General features: G+C 41.0%; 1 protein-coding gene across 8 annotated transcripts in view; it reads left to right on the forward strand.

Moving 5' to 3' along the window:
• Ezh2 (enhancer of zeste 2 polycomb repressive complex 2 subunit) overlaps positions 1–23,823 on the forward strand; it is a 62,672-nt gene that overhangs the window by 12,430 nt on the left and 26,419 nt on the right. For 3 of the 8 annotated variants that reach the window (XM_040740415.1, XM_040740419.1, XM_040740416.1), the window contains exons 2-3: positions 6,425–6,548; positions 7,491–7,619. In XM_040740415.1, coding sequence (XP_040596349.1) covers positions 6,432–6,548; positions 7,491–7,619 — 246 coding nt within the window. In that variant the 5' untranslated portion in view covers positions 6,425–6,431. Of the gene's footprint in view, positions 1–6,424; positions 6,549–7,486; positions 7,620–21,758; positions 21,922–23,823 lie in introns of those variants that run through there. The other 5 variants (XM_040740417.1, XM_040740418.1, XM_040740420.1 and 2 more) reach the window with 3 other exon arrangements.

Consider the following 23,823-nt stretch of genomic DNA (forward strand, 5'->3'; position numbering starts at 1 on the left):
TCTAAAAAAATACGAGTCAGGGAAGGAGGGGCAATAACCTTTCTAGATTAGTAAGTGAGGATCTGTGGGTGGCAGGAATGCTGCCTGAACAAGCGTAGAGGGAGCTACGGTATCTCCACTCTTTGGAGAATGTTTGCCTACCAGAAATAGAAATTATGCATAAAGATGACGCATACTTTTCCTGTTTTTTGAGAATGTGATCTCATGTAGCCGAGGCTGGCCCTGAACTCTGTTCTGCTGCTTACCTTGCTAGTGCTAGAGATTACAGGCATTCACTGCTACTTCCTATCCTCTGTTAAATAAAAATAGTAATCTGAGGAGGTTCTGCTGATAAATTGGTATTTTGTTGGTATCTTAGTTTGCTTTCTGTTGCCATGATAAAACATTCTGACCAAAAGCAATATGAGAAAGAGAGAGAGAAAGGGCTTATTTGGCTTAAGTTTGCCTATCCCTGAGGGAAATGCGGGCGGGAATGAAGACAGGAACTGAAGGCGAGACCATGGAGGAGCGCTGTCAGGAATGGCTGGCTCCTCAGCTTGCTCAGCTTGGTTTCTTACGCTGCGCAGGAGGCATACCTCCCGAAGTGGGCTGTGCCCTCTCACATCAAGCATTAATCAAGAAAATGCCAACAGACTTGCCTACAGGTAGTCTGATGGAGGCAATAGTTTAATTAAGGTTCCTTCATTGTCAGGTCGTCAACAAACACCCTTAACCCCTGAGCCATCTCGATAGTACCTGAATTAGTATTTCAAACAAATCAAAATTCGTTAACTTTAGTAGTTCAATAGTAATGTGATTGCTTATCATAAGTGAAAGCTTGTTTTAATCTTTAGCATCATTGGAAAAAGAACAGAGTTAAGACCAGGTAGCTAGGTTTTATGGTTCATACCTGTAATCCTAGCATTTTTGGGGCTGAGGCAGGTCTGCAGTCAGTTTGAGGTTAACTTAGGCTATATAATGAGATCCTGTCTCAACAAACAAGCAAAACCTTAAATAAGTAAATACATTTTAAAAACTACAAATTGTGTAGTTTAAGCCTACTGGTTCCCAGTTCTCAGGTAGTTAAAGAAATGAAAGTTAACTGGGCACACCTTTAATCCCAGCACTTGGAAGGCAGAGTTTGATGCCAGCCTAATTTACAGAGTGAGTTCCAGGACAGCCTCCAAAACAATACAGAGAAACCCTGTCTTGAAAAAACAAAACAAAACAAAACAAAAAAAAAAATGAAAATTGCAACATACATATTCTAGAAAAGAGGTAATGGCACCAGTTAAGTTCAGAGAACTTAAAAAAAAAGTGTCTTAATCTTTTCTACCTATAGTCTGTAGAGCTTAAATTTTAGTATTTATCTTGGTCCTCTCATTTTTTTTTTCTCACATGGAGATAGAAGTGTGTACCATCCTCATCAAAACCTTTCCCCAGATCTTAGGAAATCACAGGGAGGTAACTGCAGGAATTATCTAGTTGGTTGTTGACTTGTAGTCAACCAATTCTTTATAGTATTTTTTTAAAACATAGCTTTTTGAGTTCCTTGTGTAGTCTATTAACCTTTTGTCACCTATATGGTTTGCAAATATTCATAGGTTATCTCTTCACTTATGTGATTGTTTTGTAATTGTTTCCTTTGCCATGTGAAGCTGTGAGTTTGATATATTCTGTTTTCTTATTTATGTATTTTTGCTTTTGTTTACTGTATTTGTAATCTTGCACAAGTAAATAAATAAAAGTATTTTTCCAGCACGGTTTGTTTGTTTGTTTAATTTTGAGACAAGGTTTCATATGGTCTGAGCATCTGCTTTTCTTGGATTCTCTTAGGGACTTTCTTTGCACAGGTTGCATATATTATGCATTTCCTTTCAGGCATAAGATCTTAGGCAGTTAATTCTTCTTAACCAATTTCTTATGGTTCTTTTTTTTTTTTTTTTTTTTTTTTTTTACGAGACAGGGTTTCTCTGTATTGTTTTGGAGGCTGTCGGTCCAGCCCGGCCTCGAACTCACAGAGATCCGCCTGCCTCTGCCTCCCGAGTGCTGGGATTAAAGGCGTGCGCCACCACCACCCGGCTTCTTATGGTTCTTTTTATGTTACCCTTTAAATCTTATTAACCATTGATTTACTTTTCAATATATATATATATATATATATATATATTAAAGCAGTAAATTCTAACTGAAAATAAATAGTTGAGACTAATAGCTGCCATCAAAACATTTAAATATTAAATGCTATTGAAAGAGTCTGGTGAGATGGCTGAAGAGGGTTGAGGAAGGCGCTTGTTGTCAAGCCCATAAACTGAGTTCATTTCCTGGGACCCTCCTGGTGGAAGGTGAGAACAACTTCTGAAAGATGTTATCTGACCTCCACATACACCGTGGCATGCTTGTGCCCACACACACACATACACACACATACACACACACACACACACACACACACACACACACACACACAAATACTAGAAAATGGTATTGGAGACATGCATTTTTCAGAATATGTCCTTTTATGGCAGCTTTGTACTATATATCGAGGTGAATAAAAGCTTATGATTTTATTATCTTCATAACAAAATCAGCTCAGAACTGGATCACTTGGCCCTTTCTCCTCTTATTGCGCCCCCCTCAGCCCCAGTTTAAAATGCTTGACTCTTTTACAGGCCAGCATCCTCTTTGAGCTGCAGTTAGGCTCAGCATGCTCAAACTTCAGTATAAGCTTCTTTGTATTTTAGTGTTTTTTCAGAGAACAGGCAGGCCTGGTCTGCTCATTGTAGCTACTCTGTTTCCTGTAGTTACACTTCTTTCCCTGGGCATACAGAGAATCCTTGTAGCTACTCTGTTTCCTGTAGTTACACTTTTTTTCCTGGGCATACAGAGAATCCTTGCCCTTCTTGTACGGCACTTAGGCACTTCGTGGGGCTGGTTCTTGCCACATTTCTTGCAAAGTCAGGCTGATCCTAGGCCATTCACCATGTTTGCGGGGGTGATATTGACACAGAAAAGCCAAAGAGTATTTTTAAAGGAAAAGACATTGAGAATATTGTAATCATACTTTTTTGGGGGGTTTGAATTTGACCTTATTTAGCCTGGTATTTAGTTAAGAGTCACAGTTAAAGCTGCTAATTTAGTTGGAAAGATAAGTTCACATAGTTTATTTCTGTTTTCCAGTGAAGTAGAAAAAGAAACATTTATTAGGCAAAAGAAAATAATGACTGCTGTTTTGATTAGCAAGTACTTTAAAGAAGGTTATCAAGAGAGACCATACTGCTTGGTACATTTTTTTGTTTTTTGTTTTTGTTTTTGTTTTGTATTTTGGCTTGTTTTTCATTTCTCTTAGTTTCTTAGTTGTTGGCAGCTGGGTCAGGAGTGTCATTTAGGCAAACTTGTCTTTCCTGGGTTTGCACCTGATTAGGAAGAATGTGGAATTCTTGGGTTTGTGTTGTCTAGTCATTGAGAGGTAGAGAGCAGTGTTTTGACCACTTCCTAGGGGCTTCCATCAACATGAGACAAAAAAAGGAAGATGGGGGAAGCTTTTTGTGGAGAGCAGAGATACTGTACTGTCTTTGTGTTGATGGTAGTGAAACAGGCCTTAAAAAGCCATCTAACATGGATTGAGATGCAATTGCATACATGGTCTTCATACTAAGTATATCAGATACCATCTGTGATTGCTAGAAAACCTAGTTCAAAGTAGTTTATGGGGTGTGAGGTTGCATGTATTTGTTGCTTATGTAACTGAGCAGTTACTGAAACTGACTATGATCTTTGCTTGATGGTATGGCACAAGTGTTTTCACTAGGACAGTTCAACCAGGGTTCTCAAGTGTCCCTGAGATTCATACTCCTCTTGTTGTTGGAATTGGGTGCATTTCTTTTTTTCTTTGTCCCTTTCCTCCCTCCCCTCCCCTCCTCTCCTCCCCTCCCCTCCTTTTCCCTTTCCTCCTTTTTTCTCCTTTTCTTTTTGGCATCTGCATAGATAGTCCAGGACGCCCACCCTTCTCTTTCTTGTAGCAGAGTTGAGCCTTACAGATGATGTGTTAGTAAGATGCAGGTTGCTCACTCTCAGTTAAAGTATTAATAAGCCCACATTTGTTAAGTCCTCATTACCAGACACAGACAGTCTCTGAAGTTTTATAAATGAGTAAAACCCTGTGCTTAACAATGAAGTTTTTTTTTACATTGGGGTGGAGTACAGTGAAAATTGTGAATTTAAGTGTAAACATGACTGATGGGATTTGGGAATTGTGGTGGAGTCAGTTCTTCACCTTCTGATGGACAAGAAGCTGAAAGAATAGGAAGGTGCCTGGAACGAGAGTGTTGCTTTCAAAGGCATGTCGCCAGGGACTTCCCTCAGCTGCTCCCACCTCGTAGTTCTTCTGCCGCTAGTGCCAGCTGGGGACTGAGTGATCACTTTTGTCTCTGTCTTTAGTACCCTCTGCTCTTAGTGGCACCTAGCCTGGCCACACAGTTACTCTTCCAGTTCCCCCATCTCCTCTTCTGTTTCTAATGACTGCTCGCCTAGTCTTTTCAGAATGCAAATCACCCAACCTCTCCTTTTACACAACACTCTGGTTTCCTGTTGATTTTAAGATAAATTTGAAAATCATAAAATTTTATGCAGCTAGACAGAAATGATCTTGTAGTCTCTTGAAGATATGGTATGGTTCTAATACTTGTATAAGAAAATGGCCGGGCGTTGGTGGCGCACACCTTTAATCCCAGCACTCGGGAGGCAGAGGCAGGCGGATCTCTGTGAGTTTGAGACCAGCCTGGTCTACAAGAGCTAGTTCCGGGACAGCCTCCAAAACAATACAGAGAAACCCTTTCTCGAAAAACCAAAAGAAAGAAAGAAAGAAAGAAAGAAAGAAAGAAAGAAAGAAAGAAAGAAAGAAAGAAAGAAGGAAAGAAAGAAAATGTTCTAGAAAAGGAAGCTGGTTTAGACTTCAGATGCAGACTGTAGAATGTTATATGTCTGAACTATAGCTAGTTTCCACATTCACATATAGCTGGCTCATAGTCTACAACTAAAGATGAAGTAGAAGCATTTACTGCGTTTTCCTTTCCTCTTGCTCACAAAACCCTGAAGATACCATCACAGTATTGGATGGAGAAGTGTGGTCTGGTATGTGTGTGGGAAGCAGGATTTCTCTGTGTAGCACTGGCTGTCCTGGAACACACTCTATAGACCAGACTGGCCTCTAACTCAGAGATCTGCCCGTCTCTGCCTCCCGAGTGCTGGGATTAAAGGCGCGGACCACCACACCTGACCCTGACTTGTCCTAACTACTCTTGGTGCTGTGAGGAATGCCCCTCTTCTCTTTCACCTTTTGCGGCTCTGGTGGCCCCTTTGACATCTGAGGGGATTGGTTGCAGTGGCCCTTTGGATACTGAAATCCATGGGTTCCTTATATAAAAAGGCAAGATAATTGACATATAACCTGTGCACATCTTGTATATACTTCAAATTATCTGTAGTATACTTACAGAAACTAATGTAACGTACATGCTCTGTAAATAGTTGTTGCACTGTGTGTACTGTTTAGGGAAAGTAACCACAAGTTTGTACATGCTGACTGCAGAGGTGACTGTCCTGGGCCTGGCTACGGAGCGTGAGGCTGAGGTGTGGCACACAGTGTTCTGTGTGTGGAGAGCCACTAGGGATCTGTGCAGTCACAGGGACTGCAACAGTGTGTCTCAACCTTCACCTTTCTTATCAAATACATAGTGCGTGCTGTGTAACAAACTCAAGTTTGCTCTCTGTCATATTCTGGAGATATTTTTTCTTGAAATATTTTAATCAGATATTTGTTGAGTCCATAAAGGTGAAGCCTTTATTCAGTTACATGTTGCTTCTATAACAGCTTTCAAAAAATGTATTTTATTTTGTGTGTGTGGGTGTTTTTCCTACTTGTTATGTCTGTACACCATTTTTGTGCCTAAAGCCTGAAGATGCTGTCAGATTTGTAGAAATGGAGCTGAAGGTGGGTGTGAGGTGGCGTGTGGGTGCTGCGAATTGGACCTGGGTCCTCGGGAGAGCAGCCAGTGCTCCTAATCGCTGAGCCGTCTCTCCAGCCCTGTAATAGCTTTTCAGTAATTAAAAATGTTTTATGGCCTTTTCCCTCTAAAAATGTGAGCCTTGTGGAGTAAAAACTACGTGGCGGTAAAGTATATGTAATTCCTGTAATGAGGTCACATTTCTGTAAACCTGCTATTGTTTAGGATTATAGACTGCTTATAAATAAAAATACACTTTAAAGGATGCCATTAAATGAAATCATTCAATGACACATTTCCATGATTTGATGACAGAACACACGGGCATTTCTCTTCAAATATCAACAGTAAAAATGTTTTGTTGATACCATTTTGCTTGGGATTAAAAGATCATATTCAACTGATTAGAAGTGATTTTAATATGGAATCGTTGCTTTCAGAATAATCATGGGCCAGACCGGGAAGAAATCTGAGAAGGGACCGGTTTGTTGGCGGAAGCGTGTAAAATCCGAGTACATGAGACTGAGACAGCTCAAGAGGTTCAGAAGAGCTGATGAAGTAAAGGTAATTTCAGTCTTATATAATCGAACTGGTTTCCTTCACCCCCACATTAAAGAGTTTTACTTTGAAATGATACATTTTCAGTCAAGTTCATATTTACAGTAAAATTGATGAAGACTTGAAAGGTATGGTTCCTAATCTCTCATAATTAAAATTACTTCATGGTTGCTTGGTGTAGTGGTATGTGCCTTTAATCCCAGCGCTTGGGAGGCAGAGACAGGAGGATCAGAAGTTCAAGACGAGGTTGATGAGATGACTGAACAGGCACTTGCTGCCAAGCCTGATGACCTGATTTTGATCCTTGGGACCTTCATGGTAGAAGGAGAGAACTGATTCACACGAGTATCTGACCTCCATAGGAGAAGTGCTGTGTGACTGTGCACTCACAGGCACGCGAGTCAACAATGCAATAAAAAAAATAAAGAAGTTTAAGACAATCCTGGGATACACATGAACTTGAGGTCAGCATGGGATACATGAGATAGTTTCTCAAAAAAATTATATATATATATATATATATATATACACACACACACACACACACATATATAAAATGTTTATTAGTGGTAACAGAGATATTCTAGTCTAATGATTATTTGCCCTGATTGGAGATCAATCTTTTCAGTATAACTTTGTACTGCTTGTATAGACTCACTCAGGGTCCAAACACAAAGACATTTGTTTGTTTTTCTAAAGTCATTATGATTTCTGAAATACAAGTTAAACAAAGAGAGGATGGAGATAATTTCCTGTCCCCCTCTCACAGTGGAGTAGTAGGAGCAATGCTTTTGTATTTATTAGAGTGTGGGAAACTAGTGTAGTGTATAACATGTGTGTACATTTGAAGACATGGTCATGGTACTTTTGAGGATTCACTAGATTTTAACCTGCTTTAGCTATGCTACATATTGTAACAATGAACAATTTCTTGTTTGTTTTTAAAAGACTATGTTTAGTTCCAATCGTCAGAAAATTTTGGAAAGAACAGAAACCTTAAACCAAGAATGGAAGCAGCGAAGGATACAGCCTGTGCACATCATGACTTCTGTGAGCTCATTGCGCGGGACTAGGGAGGTTGGTTAACACAAAGCGTTGTAATAATTATCCACGTTGTTTTTTTTTTTTTTCTCTTACTGGAATGTTTACTGCTTGTTGGGAAGAAGTCACTGACTTCAGGGTGTCTCTGTTTCACTGCTATTTTTCCCGGTGTGTATGAGTGGCAGCTTCCTATCCTGTTACTAGCAATTCCTGTAACAGTTCAGAGTGTTTGAGCATATTAGACTTAAAAATAACTTTGAAATACTCATCATTCAGTATTATTAGTGCAAGGCTTTCTGACTCACAATTGCTTTCTTCCCTGTCTCCTAATATAAATTAGCCACATGATAAGAGATACTTTTCATATTTATGAGCTAAGAAAGCTTTTTATTAATGTATTTGTTTAAAGGCTATGACTTCTATGAGAATTAAAAAAAATCAGTATCGAGAGATTGGTGTTTTCTACCGCATTTTCTGATGATCATCATCAGGCAGTTTCCTATTTTCAAAGAAAGGCAAAAAATTCTATGGTAAGGAAAGTGAAAAATGTAATTATGATTTTGAACAGAAGACCTATGGCAGAGTCTATAATTAAATATCTCACCAAAGTTTGTTGCCAGCAAGAAGAGGGGAGTGGCAAAGGTCTAAACACCAGAGGTCATTATTGGGATTCAGGTTTGAGCATTTCTGTTTATGTATTAAGATAATGGCATAGGGTGTTAAATGGAAACTGAAGGAAAAACAAGCAATTTGGAATTAAGATGATACCATTGTATTAGATTATTTATGAGTGCATAAACATGGGGAAGATATAATTGTTTAAAGTAATTAATTATTCAATGAGAATTTTAAAACATAGTAGTCTTATAATAAACAAGCCATAATTTGCTGTCATGCGAGGCTTGTGGAGGTGGTGTGACACAGACTTCAAAGACTTCTGTGATAATATAGTAGCTACAAACATGCTTGTAGTGGTGACTTCGATGATGTTAATGGTGTTGTGGTCTTCTGAAAAAGAAGATTTGGAAAGGCTCCTAGTTATTTATAGTTTGTAAGGTGACAATGCTTTAAAGTCTGACTTTATAAGTATGTGTTTTAAACTGATACTTCCCCCATTATCTCATGCAAATCAAAGAATAGACATTGATAATAGCTTTCATTATCATTTGAAGGGTAAACGGGTAATTTTCTATGAACATTCTAAGACAGGGCTTTGAGGTAATTCTTTTGCAAGGTTTGTTTATTTGTTTAGGATTTATTTTTGACTGGGGTATGGTAGCCCACATTTGAGGCAGGCAGATAGCTGTGAGTTAAAGTTTAGTCAGGGCTGCATAGTAAAACCCCATCTAAAAAATTATTTTTATTTTATGTGTATGAGTGTTTGTCTGCATGTATGTAAATGGACTGTATGTATCTTGTGTCTGTAGAGATCAGAAGGAACCTAATCCCCTGGAACTGGAATTCAGGCTGGTTATAAGCTACCTTGTAAGTGTTGGAAACTGAATTCAGGTCCTCTCCAAGAGCAACAAGTGCTCTCAATTACTGAACTATTTCTGTATCCCCTTCTTTTGAAAGCTTTGTCTGGTGACCTTTTTAAAATTCTGAGTATTTCGCTGGGTGGTGGTGGTAGTGTTCTTATTCCCAGCATTGAGGAGGCAGAGACATGCGGATCTCTGTGAGTTCAAGGTCAGCATGGTTTACAAATTGAGTTCTAGGACAGCCAGGATTCTTACACAGAGAAACCTTATATCAAGAAACAAACAAACAAAATGAGTATTCAGGAATAAATTCACAAGTTCATTAATTATTTTCTCTCTCTCTCACACACACACACACACACACAAAACCTACTGTGTCCATTTAATATTGCTTGTTTTGAATATTTTTGTTTCCAACATATTTTTATTGATTCTCTGGGGATTTCACATCATACACCCATATCACATTTACTTCCCAGACCTTCCTTGCCTACCTGCCTACCCCATCCCACCCCACCCCTTGTGACTGCCCCCATAGCCAAAAAAAAAAAAAAAAAAAAAACAAAACCAAAAAGGCTAATTTGTACTCACTGGAGCATGAAACTCTCAGTGGTCTGCCCATTAAATAAGACTGAGTCCTTGCCCTCCGTCACCCTCGCTTTAAGCCATGTGTTGTGGAGAGTGACTCTTCAGCATCCTTTCACAGATTAGGAGTTCCCTCCCATGGCTCCCTGTTTAGACTGTTTCTGTTTGCCAGTGTGGGGTGGAGGTGGGGTTGTCACAGGTCTTCATGTCTTTGTCTCAGCTGTGCGTCTGTAGTCATGGACATCACTGCCAGAGTAGCTTATTTCCTCTGTACAGTCTGTGGGAGCTTGGATCATGGCCTTCCACATGGTTTCTGACATCAGCACAGATCTCAAACAGGACTCAAGGCTCTAATAGGGCCATGGACCCAGACAAGGCCCTCAGTGCAGCTGGGATTGTGGGCATAAACACAGCATAGACCACAGACATATGCTTGGTCTTTGGAGCACAGCCACAGACACCAACCGTCCTGGCCACAGTAAGATCATGTCCCCAGGTAGCAGCACAAACCACCCACATCAGCACGTGTGTGTCACTCCCTGCCCCACAGAGCTGGCCTCAGTAAGACCACAAACCCGGCTGTGACCCACAGCAGCAGCAAGGACCCACCTAGACGTTACATGGCCTTTGGTGGCCGCTCAGGCTCTTGTGATCATTATGCCGCTCCCCCAACTCCCTCCCCTGGCAGCATGGCCCATGAACACCAGCATGGCTTTAGACAATATTGAAGGCCAGCGACTTGGCCTTTGGTGGTAACATGGGCCACAGACATCAACTCAGACCCAGCTGTAGCAGGACTTCCCGGACACAGACATGACCCTCAGTGGCAGCCTGGACATTGTCCTCAGGTAGCAGTGAAGACCACTCACATCGGTATGGTCTCTGTAGGCAGCATGGACGGACCATGGACATCAAAATGGATTGAGGCCACAGCACAGGCCATGAACATGTGATGTTCTTAGAGATGACACTCTCCTTGGACAGAAAATCATACTCCAGCCACGTCAGGGCCACTGACCCACACTGACCCTCCGTGGCAAAGGACATGGTGGTCCTTTGAGGAGGTTCAGTCTAGAAAGTGGACCATCTCTCACCTCAGGACTCCATCATTGCACAGAGCAACGGTGATCCTGTAGCCGGGGAACTTTTCAGTGCCTGAGTCTACGTCTGGCTGAGCTCCCAGCTGCTGCACACAACGTGAGCCACCATCCATCTCAGCCCAGTGCACGCCCCGCCCCGCCCCGCCCCGCCCCGCCCCGCCCCACGCCCCACTCGGCCATCACTCCCGGCACTTCTCTCCAGCCGCAGGTCCCTGGAGCTGGGGCTACAGGCTGTTGTGAGCCTCCTGACACAGACCCTGAGAACTGAGCTCAGGTCCTCTGCAGGAATCATAAAGGTTTTCAGTGGTTTAATTCCTTTCTTCACTAAAAATAAAAAAAAAAATTCTTACCTCAAGACAACATCAATATGTTTTGCATTCATTTTCTTTGGTCTTCAGAAAATCTTTTAAAGAATTATTCAATATCAAGGTGTCATTAAGTAACACCAAAGATTACATACCTATTGCTATCATGTGCATGTTTATCAAAATACAGTTTCCAAGTGACTAGAAAAACTTGTGATTCTTATTTAAATTAGAAACCATCTTATTTTATGTATCAGTTCCAGTTCCCTCTCCCCCTAAGTTGCTTTTTCCTAGGTTTAATAAAGAAATTGTCATTACTCTTGATGTTCTTAGTGTTTTCTCATATATTTGTCACTCCCCCACTAGAAACTATGAAGTGTTTTTCCTTCAGTGACATGTTGTTTGTTTTGAGATGTGGTCGCACTGTGTAGCTCTAGCTGGCCTGGAGCTCACTATGTTAACCAGACTGGCTTCCGACACAGAGATGCGTCTGCCCTGCCGCTTGTCCTAGGACTGAAGGTCCATGCCACCATGCTCACCCTTCGTTATTTTGAACATAAATTGTTTTCTTTCTACTGTGAATGGCTTAAAATGCCTGACTGCTTGGTAAATGACATGAGAAATAATTTAATAATAAAATAATCTGCCATGTATATCTCTAAAACAATATAATGTATTTGTAAGTATATGTGTTTTATTAATGAGAAGAGGGAGAATTTTGGTATGCATTTAAATGTGAGATTGTTAGCAGTAAAAATAGCATTAGATAAATATACTAGTTTTTATATTCATGAGGAATTTTACAACTTTTGCTCTTTCTAGTAATGTTTGAGGTGAATTACAAGTAATTTTTTAAAAAAGTCGAGTTTCATTAAATAATAGAACATGTAAGTGTAATTTAAACTTATTTCTTGTTGAAGAAAAACTGGGTCTGGCTAGCAGGTAAGTAAATTCTTGATTGCATGGCTTCTGCCTTGTAGTGCACTTTACTCAGGTCATTGTAAAGAGGATGTTAGTTACAGTTTGATGGGGAAAAAAGTCCTGTTTAGCTGAGCTGTTGGTTAGCATCCATCACTCCCCAAACACTACTGTTTAGCAACATCCCAGGCCTCAGATACATTCTCAAGTTCAGTAGAGTAGCGCATCTCTTGTAAATTTGAGACTATAAGAACTCAAGGTAAACTGGTGTGGTGGTGCACGTCCTTAACCCCAGCAGCGGCGCCCATAGCTCAGCCACGTGACTGACTGCTGCCCCTGCCCGAGCTGCTTCACTGCCCTGCATTTTGCTGCGTTTTTCTCCGTGTTTCCAGCTTAGCTTGCACCACTGAAACTAGGCAAGGAAAAACAATTTGAGAGAAGCCTTTATTGGGCTTAGTGTTGCTACATCAGAGAAGGCAGCATAGGAGAATGTCTTCTGGCCAACTCACTGAGCTCGAATTGCCTGCTTATACAGCTGAAGAAAGTTCGGATCAGTACAGGCATATGTTTTGGACCAATCAGCCTACCTCTAAGCACCAATTGCTGTCATGAAGGTTTGTGTATTGTACCAGTAGTGTGTAGTCTTGTCTTTAGCCACAGTTCAGGTAGTCCCTTGGTTAGATGACTTGGGGAAAGTAATACCTCTCAGACCTAGATGAAATTGGTTGCAGTGTCATCTGGAGTTCACCCAGGAATACAATGGCAAAAAATCTGATACTATCTCAAACAGCCCTGGCTAAGGCTGCCTTTGGGAGTGAGGACGGTCAGCTGTTATGCTGTCATTATTTCAAGATGTCCAAGGCGTGACCTAGATAGCTGGTACTGGCATTAAGAATAATCATTATGTTTTCTACTAAGACATTAAGACAGCAAAGGATTGTCCAACAGCTGACAACAGCTGTCTGCTTTTTTAGGAAACAACAGTTTATTGGCAATTTTTTTAAAGAATGCACTTAGTTTTTTCCTTTTATTTTTGTATTCACTTATTTATGTGCATATGTGTGTACATTTGTGAAAGTACGAGGATAACTTGTAGGAATTGCCTCTCTCCACCATGTAGATTCTGGGAATTGAACTTTGTCAGACTTGGTGGCAGTGCTTTTGCCCTCAGAATTATTTTATAGGTCACTACTAGTGATTTTAAACAGTTTTTAATCAGTGCTTACCACCTGCTTAACGCCCCAGGGAGGAATGGTTCCTTCCCATGTCTCATTCATACTAGCTTTATAGAAATGTCTCTTTGCATTTATTCTCAACGCTGGATATTGCTTGTCTGATAGATACATGTTGCATGCTGTGTTACAGTTTGCCTTAACTCAGTGAAGTCGAGTGTTTTGCCTGCATGTATGTGCACCATGTGCATGCCAGGTGCTTGAGGAATCCAGAGAGGATGTGTACTTCCCTGGAACTGGAGTTACAGATTGTTGTGAGACACCCAGGTCTTCTGCAAGAGCAGCCGGTGCTCTTAACCACTGAGACATTTCTTTAGGCCCCATTTTTTAAACCTTCCTTCCTTCCTCCTTCCTCTTTCCCGTCCCCCTCCTTCTTCCCTCCCTCCTTCCTCCATGTGTATGTATATGTCTTTGTTTGTTGCAAGATATTTTTTAAGTTCTATTTTATGTGCATGGGTGTTTTGTTTGCATAGATGTATGTTCACCACTTGTGTGCTTGGTGCCCATGGAGGTCAGAAGAGGGTCTTGGATTCTCTGGTCTGGAGTTATGGATAATTGTGAACCACCATGTAAGTTCTGGGAATTAAACCTGAATCTGCTTAAAGAGTAGCTAGTGCTTGTAATCACTGAGCCATCTCTCCAACTCCTCTGTTTGTTTTGTAATTGGCTGTTTTGGCATCTGGTCTAAGTTGGATTGATATTTTTTCATGTAATTTGGATTAGAAATAGTAGTTTTTATTCACATCTTTCCCAGTTTTTCCATTTTGATATCATCTCTGGTGAATTTGGTTATATTTTAAGTTTTAGACTTTTGCGTTCCTCAAGGGCTTAGAGAGTCTTCAGAATTATAACTTACCCATCTGTAACACAAAAAATAAAAACCCAGAGACTGGTATTGGGTTTCAAGCTTAGGGTTAGATAAGCAAAGCAGCCAAGCTACTAACTCTTACCTCTACTTTAGGTTGAAAGGGCTGATCTGTCTCCGTTAACTCTCCACCAAGCCTCAGACTGCTCCTCTCCTCAGTGTGGCTGGAGAATCCTCAAAATGCAGCCTGAGACACTGGGATCCTCCCTAGGGCTGGGATTAAAGGCTCTAATTCTCCTTTAGACTGATTTCAGTCTTTTGTAGACCTGCGTGGCCTTGGACTCAGAGAGAGATCCACATAACTCTGTCTTCTGTGTCCTGGAATTAAAGTGTGTGCCACCACTGCCCAGCTTCTATGGCTAACTAGTGTGGCTACTGGGACTAAAGGTGTGTATCACCATTGCCTGACCTCTATAGCTTATGACTGACTTGTATCTTGAACCCTCAAGCAAGCTTTGAATCATAATATATCACCACACCAACCTTAGTTTCCTGGTTTTGATTTTGTATTCTAATAATCTTAGGAATTTTCGTGGAATAAGCAGTGCGTGGAGGTGGGGTGTACCTTTTTGTTTAGCTGACTCGTCAGTCAACAGTAGAGAGCAGTTAATTGTCTGTTGACAACATCAGCAGAGCTGCTGACCTGCAGGAGAACCTAGGTGTAGCTTACTCCATAGCTGTGATAGCCTTGTCTGTTGATGTTTAGTGGAGCTGCTCTACTTTGTTTAGTTTTTGAAACAGGTTTCTGCCACAGTTTGTAGACAGCCCGAACTCACATAATGCTCTGTTGAGGTTTTAGTTTCTTTCCTTTTGGTGGTAGTAATAGTTTAGTGTTCTGTCCATCGCACCCTTATTGAAGTAGGTACTTTTGATTATAATTTTAATTTTACTCCTGTGGTTTTGATTTTTGAGACAGGGCTCCATAGCCCAGGCTGACCTTGAACCCCTTATTCTCCTGTCTCTATCTAGTGCTAGGACTATGCACACACCAAGACACTTAGATTTTTGAGTATTTTGTAGTTTATGTCTTAGGACTATGTTCTGTTTGTGATTTCTAGGGTTTTTTTTTTTTTCCTTTTAAACCAAAACTGGTTTTTAGCAGAACATATAATGAGGATATGTTTTAGCCTCATGACCTCAGTCAAACAGACAATCTTGGATTTTATGGTAGGATTTGGTTTGGTGTTTATAATCCCTTCATTTAGGGTCAAGCTTCTGAAGAAGGGGATTTAAGAAAGTGTGTTTAGGAGCCTAATTGTATTAGTCAGGGTTCTTTAGAAGAACAGAACTTATAGAGTGAATGTCTCTCTGTTTATCTGTATAAAGGGGAGATTCGTTGGAATGGCCTACAGCTGTGATCCAGCTAGTCCAACAATGGCTATTTACTAACGGAAGGTCCAAGAATCCAGTGTTCGGTCCATGAAGATGGATGTCTACACTGTCTTCAGCACACTCCAGAGTATCAAAGTAGATTCTAATGTCAGTGGAGGACTTACCAATGGGGATGGGAGCAAGCTTCCCTCTTCCCTGTACTGTACCAGCAGAAAGTGTGACCCAGATTAAAAGAGACTGCAAGCTTCCTTCTTCCATGTAGTGTACCAGCAGAAAGTGTGACCCAGATTAAAAGTGGATCTTCCTACTTCAAAGATCCAGATTAGAAGTGGGTCTCCCTACTGCAAATGATTTAGTTAAGAAAAAAAAATTCCCTTATAGGTATGCCTAGACATTTGAATTTAGTTAATTTCAAGTGTAGTCAAATTGACACCAAGAATAGTCATCACAAGTCCACCTTATAAACTTGACACACAATCATATCTCCTTATTTTATGCTTAATTTCCAAATGAAAACAACAACTAGGTTGTAATTACACCTAAAATGATATAACTATCCCTCATACGAACACATTATAAATGTGGAAGAGGTGGCGATGTCATTTGAGAGACAGCCTTTTAGTATCTCAAACTTAATAAGACGACCACTGATAGTCTCTTAATTGATGTTACAGTACCTGGTAAGACAACTGAGGAAAGAAAACTCCTATCTTTACAAACGTATTCTAAACAAATACATCAGAACTCCTTGTGTAAATTATAATCCTCATCTCTGCAACTGGCTGTTCTCTGTTTCCTCCACCCCCAGCAAGCACCTCAGCAGGTCTTGGTTCTTTCCCTGAAGGAGTGAACCACACCGTCACTCCTGAAGGGTCTGTGCCCTTTGTCATCCTGCTGGGTTAGGTTGTTGTAGTTTCCCATCGACTTCAACCACAGGACACAGCAGCACCAAGAGAAGCCCTAAGGACCTCCTGCCCTCCAGACAGCCTTTCTTACCTCCACTGTGGAGAAGCAATCCCATTATCTGTTGGTAATCTGGGTCAGCCATCTCTCCTAACAGTGTTATTACTTGGTGGATGGGGCCAGAGAGACACACCCAAGTGAGGAATGCACTGTCTGCAGCATCCAAATAGGCCCACTGCACATGCGCTTCCTTATGCAGTAACTTGTCTTTCCCTTAGAAAGAGGATCTCTGCATTGCCCACGTTAGTGGACTCCTAAGAATTTCACTGATGTTGTCAGTATAGTGAATCTGTGATATTTTGCAGAAGAGACAATCACAATCTCTTTGAACTAAGTTGTGACACAGGGTTGGAGTTAATAAATCCTTGAGGAAAATTGTAAAGGTATACTACTGGCCTTAGCAACTGAAAGCAAATTGCTTCTGGTGGTCCTTATGGACAGGTACTGAGAAAAAAGCATTTGCTAGATTAATGGCTGCATACCATATATCAGGCAATGTGTTAATCTGCTCCAGTAAGGATACCACATCTGGTACAGTGGCTGCAGTTTCGGTACTTGATTAGATTTTCAATCATTCTCCATAATACCTCTCTCTGTCTTCTGCCCTGGCCAGATAGGAGAGTTAAATGTGTGGGGAACCACTGCCTCTTTCACGTCCTTGATGGTGGCCCTGATCTCTGCAGTTCTTCCCAGGGATGCGATACTGGTTTTTGATCCTCTGTTATCCCTGGTAGAGGCAGCTCTGAAGACTTCCATTTATCCTTTATAACCATAATATTCTTCACTTCACAGGTCAGGGAACCAGTGTGGGAATTTTGCCGGCTTCTAAGTATATCTATCCCAATTGTACATTCTGTAAATAGCCAAAGGGTGAGTTAAGGGACCTACTGGAGCTATACTTCGAATTGTAGACTTCAGCCAAAACTCCAGTAACAACCTGACCTCCATAAGCCTCTACTTGAACTGGAGGGCCACAGTGCTCCTTGGGGGCTTTCTGAATCAGTGTCAATTGGGAGCCAGTATCCAGTAGACCCCAGAAAGTCTGATTGGTTCCTCTCCCCCACTGTCCAGTTACCCTAATTGTAAAACTCTTAGGTATTTTATCAAGGGGTTTTGGGTCTACAAACTGGTTCAAAATCTGGAAATTGGTTTATGGGCTGATTCCATTGTGCTATGTAACTTTTATTAGTTTGAGAATTTTTCCACATATATTGATCAAACAAAAAATGCAGTAAACTTCTTAATTGTTTCATGTCTTGTCACAACATGATTGAAAGGTCTATAAACCATAAAAATGACTTTTCAAAAATCACTTTTCCTGGCTACCTGCTACAGGTCAGGCCATTACGGTTATTGCTTTGTCTGTGCTGCCCAATTCAGTAACTATGATCACCTTGTCTTTGGCAATTCAATGCTGCCACCCGGCCCCATTCTACTTTGGGTCCCAATTAAACCCATTGCATTTTAATCCATTCAGTTGAGCAGCTGCATCTAAGGTCTGGTACAAGGAAAGGGGCAACCGCAAAGCTCTTCAGGTGTGGCGGTGCCCGTGTCACCATTTTACATCTTGTAGGACTAATGAAGGGCAGAGCTTTTGGGCCTTCCCATTGTGGAGGGTTAGGTTTTACACAGCTCTAGCATGCAATCTCCCTCAGCCTTAAAATCCCTTCACCACACTAAGCCAAGGAATACCAGGCATCCCCAACTCGTATTAGGAGGCTGTCTTTTAACAAATACTTCAGCCCACCATTCAAACAAACATTTGACGCCTTTTAAAACTGCACCATTCCATTTTAAAGCTAGAATTTCCATTCAAAGGGCCCATAGCAATAAGCTCAATCTGATCAGATTCCTTCCACCATTAACAATCGATTCCTACACATAGCCCTCAGACTTCTGCTTGGATGAATTGGTGAACTCATTAAGTGCTATCTGTTAGTCTTCTAATAGCCTGCTTTGCCTTGAGTCTGGTTATAAGTCTAGAGCAGCAGCTCTCAACCTGTGGATTGCAATCCCTTTGGGAAACTTCTGTCTCCAAAAATATTACATTACGAATCATAACAGTAGCAAACTTATGAAATAGCAACGAAAATAATTGTATGGTTGAGGGGGTTACCACAACATAAGGAACTATATTAAAAGGTCACAGCATTAGGAAGGTTGAGAACTTACTGGTCTAGAGAGTTACTGGGGGGCCCTGTGGGACATTGTCTTTCCTGGCATTGCCTTTAGAGAAAGCCACTGCTGGTTGAGCAGACAATAAGGGATTAATTTCCCTAGTCAAAGGCAGAAAAGGCAATACTTCAAGGGTTTGGGGCGGGAGTACATTTTCTGCTGTGAGGGCGGAGAGACTACTTCCTCTGGTGAGATAAATAAACTCTTGAGAGTTTGAGGGTCCAAAGTTCTAGGCTTCAGTAGGATCTTCCCACACATCTGCACCCCAAGTTAAGCTCTGTTCTTTACCAAATAGTGCCCTTAATCTTAACAGTCTCTGAGGCTGGGATTTGAATTTTCTTCGCAGTTTGGTCAGACTTTGCTTGAGCCTTGTGACTGCTGGGGAGAAGAGTCTCTTCCAGCGCACACTTTACTAGTGTCTCTCAACCTCCCTGATGGCAGCTGACCCTTTAATATAGCTCCAGGTTGTGGTGATTTTCTAACCATAAAGTTATTTCGTTGTTCCTCCTAATTGTAGTTTTGCTACTGTTATGAATCATAATGTAAATATCTGATATTCAGGGTATCTATGTGACCCACAAAGGGGTCATGAGAACTACTGCTTTAGGCTATATGCGCATCTGGAGCTGGCCAGTTTTATCACTGAGTTTATTGTTGTCCATAACTATATTCTGAGATGCTAGTTTAAGTTGGTTAATTTTATCATGAAGCTCATTCTTTTCCAGAGATGCTAGGGGCAATCAACTAGTATCATCATTTTCCTTATTTTTCCACAAATTGTCAAATTTTATATACAGAGTTACTGAATCCATTGCCTCTCACATTTGGTGAATCAGGATAATCAAATGCATTTGTCTCCTTAAGTTTGTAAAATAATTCACCCCATGGGCTTTCAGTACTCTCTGAGCTTAGGCTTCAGTAACTAGGTGTTGGCAAAATGGAAAACTTATCCCAGATACTTAAAAGATTTATCCTTATACTTCTGTTGCTATAGAACTACTTCTTGTACTAAAATCTGTATCAGTCAGGGTTCTTTAGTGGAGCAGAACTGATAGAATGAATGAATGAATTAATGAAAATGTATCCACCCATCCATCCATCCATCCATCCATCCATCCATCCATCCATCCATCCATGCATGGGATTTATTAGAATGGCTTACAGGCTGTGCTCCAGCTAGTCTAAGAATGGCCGTCAACCAATGGGAGGTCCAAGAATCTAGTAGTTGTTTAGTTTATGAGGCTGGATGTTTCAACTGGTCTTCAGTGTACACTGAAAATCCTGGAGTTTGCTCTAATGCGAGTGGAGGACTTGAGGGCAAGCAGCTAAGGAGGGAGCTTCCTTCTTCTGTGTCTTTTATACAGGCTGCCAACAGAAAGTGTGGCCCAGATTAAATGTGGATCTTCCCGCTCAAAAGTTCTGATTGAAGATGTGTCTTCATACTGCGAAATCAGGGTTAGAAGTGCATCTTTCTACTTCAAATGATTTAATAAAGAAAAAAAATCCCTCACAGGTGTGCCCTGCCATTGGGTTTTCGTTAATTTGGCAACCAATATTAGCCATCACACTAATCCTCCTGAAAGGCTGCATATAATCTTATCATCAGGAAGCAGAGGCAAGGTTGAAGTCAGCCTGGTCTCACAGAGAATCCCATGCCAGCCAGAACTACACAGAGACCCCCGCCTCAGAAAAACAGCAAAATACTTCCCATCCCCCAACACACCCACCCACCCATCCTGAAATGCTGCTAGGAATAAGTGTAAGAAATGACACAAAACGGAAGTGAAAGAAGTGATATAAGATGAAAGCAAAAACCATTTGTTGCAAGGGAGTCTCCAGCCTCATGGCTCTTTGACATAAATGTGTAACATCAAAAATGGAAGCAGTTTACAGTCTGGAATGGACCACTGTTTATTCCTTAGCTTTATTGAATGCTTGCAGGAAGATGTGCGGGCCATTCTTATTTTTATTTCTGACCCTCTTCTGTCAGAGACACTTGTTTTTCTAAAGACTGTCTCCTTCAATTCTCCTCCTTTGCCCTTAAAACTAGTTATGAAACGTGTTTGCTGTTGAGCTTCTTTAATGCATGGTATTTAACTCATCGTGTTTTTTCTTTCTTCCTGTCTCACCTAAAAGTAGTTTTGAATTTAAATCATGTATACTGTCCTTACAAGAAGACCTAGCTAGCTGGGCGGTGGTGGCGCACGCCTTTAATCTCAGCACTCGGGAGACAGAGGCAGGAGGATCTCTGTGAGTTTGAGGCCGGGCTGGACCGACAGCCTCCAAAACAATACAGAGAAACCCTGTCTTGTAAAAAAACTAAAAAAAAAAAAAAAGAAGACCTAGCTAACTAAAAACTTGGGTTTACCAGATGTGGTGGTGTATATATCTTTAATTCTAGTATTCAAGGGCCAGAGGTAGGAAAATCTCTTGAGTTCAAGGCTAGCCTGGTCTACAAAGCAGGTTCTAGGTCAGTTAGGACCACAGTGAGAGTTTATCTCAAACAACAGCAACAGTAAACACATCACGAAACTTGGGTTTGCTCCCTTTAAGTCCTGAAGGAAAGTGAAGGTAGTTTCAGGAATAATCTTCAGCTTCTCTTAGGGTTGATGGAAGCTGATGTCTCCTCCTTACTCTCTCCTGGGCTGATGGCCTTCCTAGAGTTGACGGTCACTCACATTCTATTGTGCACCTTCTTTATTATTAAATAGAAGTGTGTTTGAAAACATTGACAGTTGCCGGGCGGTGGTGGCGCACGCCTTTAATCCCAGCACTCGGGAGGCAGAGGCAGGCGGATCTCTGTGAGTTCGAGGCCAGCCTGGTCTACAAGAGCAAGTTCCAGGACAGCCTCCAAAGCCACAGAGAAACCCTGTCTCAAAAAACCAAAAAAAAAAAAAAAAAAAAAGAAAATATTGACACTTGTGTCTCAGTATAAACTAACTAAATGAGCTGTCGGGTATCCAAGAATGTATGATTACTCACTTGGTTAGCTCGTGGTATAACTCCCATCTACTTTTTTGAAGCTGGGCTTACTATCTGGCTTCAGGTTAAGGATCACTCCGGTGGGATGTCTGTAGCTGTTATCCTTTGGGATGTCCTGTCTAAAACTGGGAATATTTACCTCATAGTGTAGTAGTGAATTTTAAAGTCAACTTTGGTAAAGTCTCTAACACAGTGCTTGGCACATAGTAGGATGTGTTAATTTCTTTCCCTTCCCTGCAGGCCATTCACCTGCTCTCCCTCTACGATTTTCCATAACACAGTTTTTACTTGGAACCAGCCTTCTGCCAAGAGTCTCAGTTTGGTTGTGTACTCCTACAACTACTATTTTTGGCTTGACTTCCCTCTCCAGCCACACAGCCGCCTATTGTACCAGCTGGTTGATGTAAGTCTACAACCTCAGAGGAACCTTGTTACTTAGCAGTAAGCTATGTTTCTCTGAAAATGTGGCATCCTTTATAACTAGTTTCTTTCTTTACCATTGTTGATGAATCATCTGTAATAATGTCTTGTGTGAGCCTGGAATTAAAACTAGAATTAGAAATTTAAATTGCTAAAGTAGGCCTCTTCGAGACACAACTGAACAGGTAAAATGCTGTGGAGACTGGCAACAGGTTTTGGCTCGCTCTGAGCGATATGAGTGTTTATGAAGTGTTGAGGGTGAAACTCATTCAAAGAAAGTAAAGTTGCTAAGTAACTGGCAGTTTTGTGTAGTTTTCCTGCAAGTCGGCACATAAACATTCCCTTGTTTTATTTGCAAATGCAACGGTATTTCAGTATCATTTCCTAAGTAGGAAGGGTAGGGTTATAGCGTGGTTAGTGGCTAAGGGTAGGATCCAGAGGTGCTGCAGAGCTCTGAACTAAACCCTGTTACAGAGAATCAGCAAACGCAGTCTGTTGATTCCATAAACTTGTTTTGAGATGCTGTGCTGAGTATTATTTTGAGGTATAGAGGGAAAACCATACCTTTTCCCTCAGGTGCTTTTACCTTTTACAGAGTTTATGTTTCATTCCTTGATAACTTGTGGATGACTCAGAATTGAAGTGATGGGTACCTGGAATGTATGTGGCAGAGGTATAGAACTGGAGGTGTAATGTATGCTTCAGCCCAGGCCTTTCTGTTTCCCATGCTTCTGTAAGTTCTGTTTATGGTCAACCCAGCTTTGATTTAGTACATCCAGAGAGTTTTCTGCAAAGCCATCATCCCCTATCTAGTGGCTGAAAAAATATTTAACTGTCCAATTTTATGTGTGGCCTTGGAATCACATGCTAAAACAGGTAAGTCAGATCCAGAGAGCTAACCTGTCTGTAAGCTTTAAAGGGAGCTTCTGTGTAGAACCTCACAATTAGTTTATCACCACCAAATATAAAATCAAAGTCAATACCTTTTTTAAGAAGTAAAAGTGGTTTTATATTTAGGATCACTGAATAGTATGTGATGCTTTATTGAGTAATTATGACCACTTCCAAACATAAACTGACCTAATTAGGGCGAGGGAAGGAAGCTGTGCTAGCAGTGGAGTAAGAGAAGGGAGGATGGGGAGACGCTGCTGTGACCTTGTTCCGTGCAGCAGATACTGTCGGCTGCTATTGTAAGCTTTCTCGTGAGTAAGCTTTCTCGTGAGCCTCTGGAAGAAGTAACGAGAGCACGATAAAGAAGTTCTTGGATATTGCAGTTAGACTTAGCTTTGAATCCTGCCTTCTAAATTTACTTTCTGACTAGGAAGATTTAATTTAACTTCTGGCCCCTAGTCTCATTTATGGATTGTGATGTTAAAATCTTATTGTACAGTCATAATGATCATATATTTATATAAGCTGGAACACAGGATGTACTTAGTGAATGTTAGCTGCTGTTGTTTTTGGATTAGCAAATGGTGGGATGAGGATATGTATATGAAGCCAGTTAGCAGGAAAGAGAACATTAACAAGCATTCATACATTATTTACTTGACTTTGAGCTTTTGGTATTGTTATTTTTACCTTTGCCATTTTGGAAAGCACATTAGTAGACATCACTGTCAGTTCTTTGAACTGGGCTGTCCTTGTTTCACTTCTTTTAGGAAGAAGCCATCTTTGTATAGCCGTGAGCATATGACGGTAGGAGTACCCAACAGCTGTGTAGTGCTGAGGGCTCATGTGCTGGCCTGTGTCTGAGCGCTCTCCTAGTCTTGCCGACTTGGAAACATACTATATAAAACCTAGACATCGACTCTGTCTATGTCTATATATGCGACTGATATGGTTTCCTTTTATTCTGTTCTATTTTTATTAGTTATAGATCATC

The sequence above is a fragment of the Mesocricetus auratus genome, unplaced genomic scaffold, assembly GCF_017639785.1.
Source record: "Mesocricetus auratus isolate SY011 unplaced genomic scaffold, BCM_Maur_2.0 Super-Scaffold_100694, whole genome shotgun sequence".
NCBI lineage: Eukaryota > Metazoa > Chordata > Mammalia > Rodentia > Cricetidae > Mesocricetus > Mesocricetus auratus.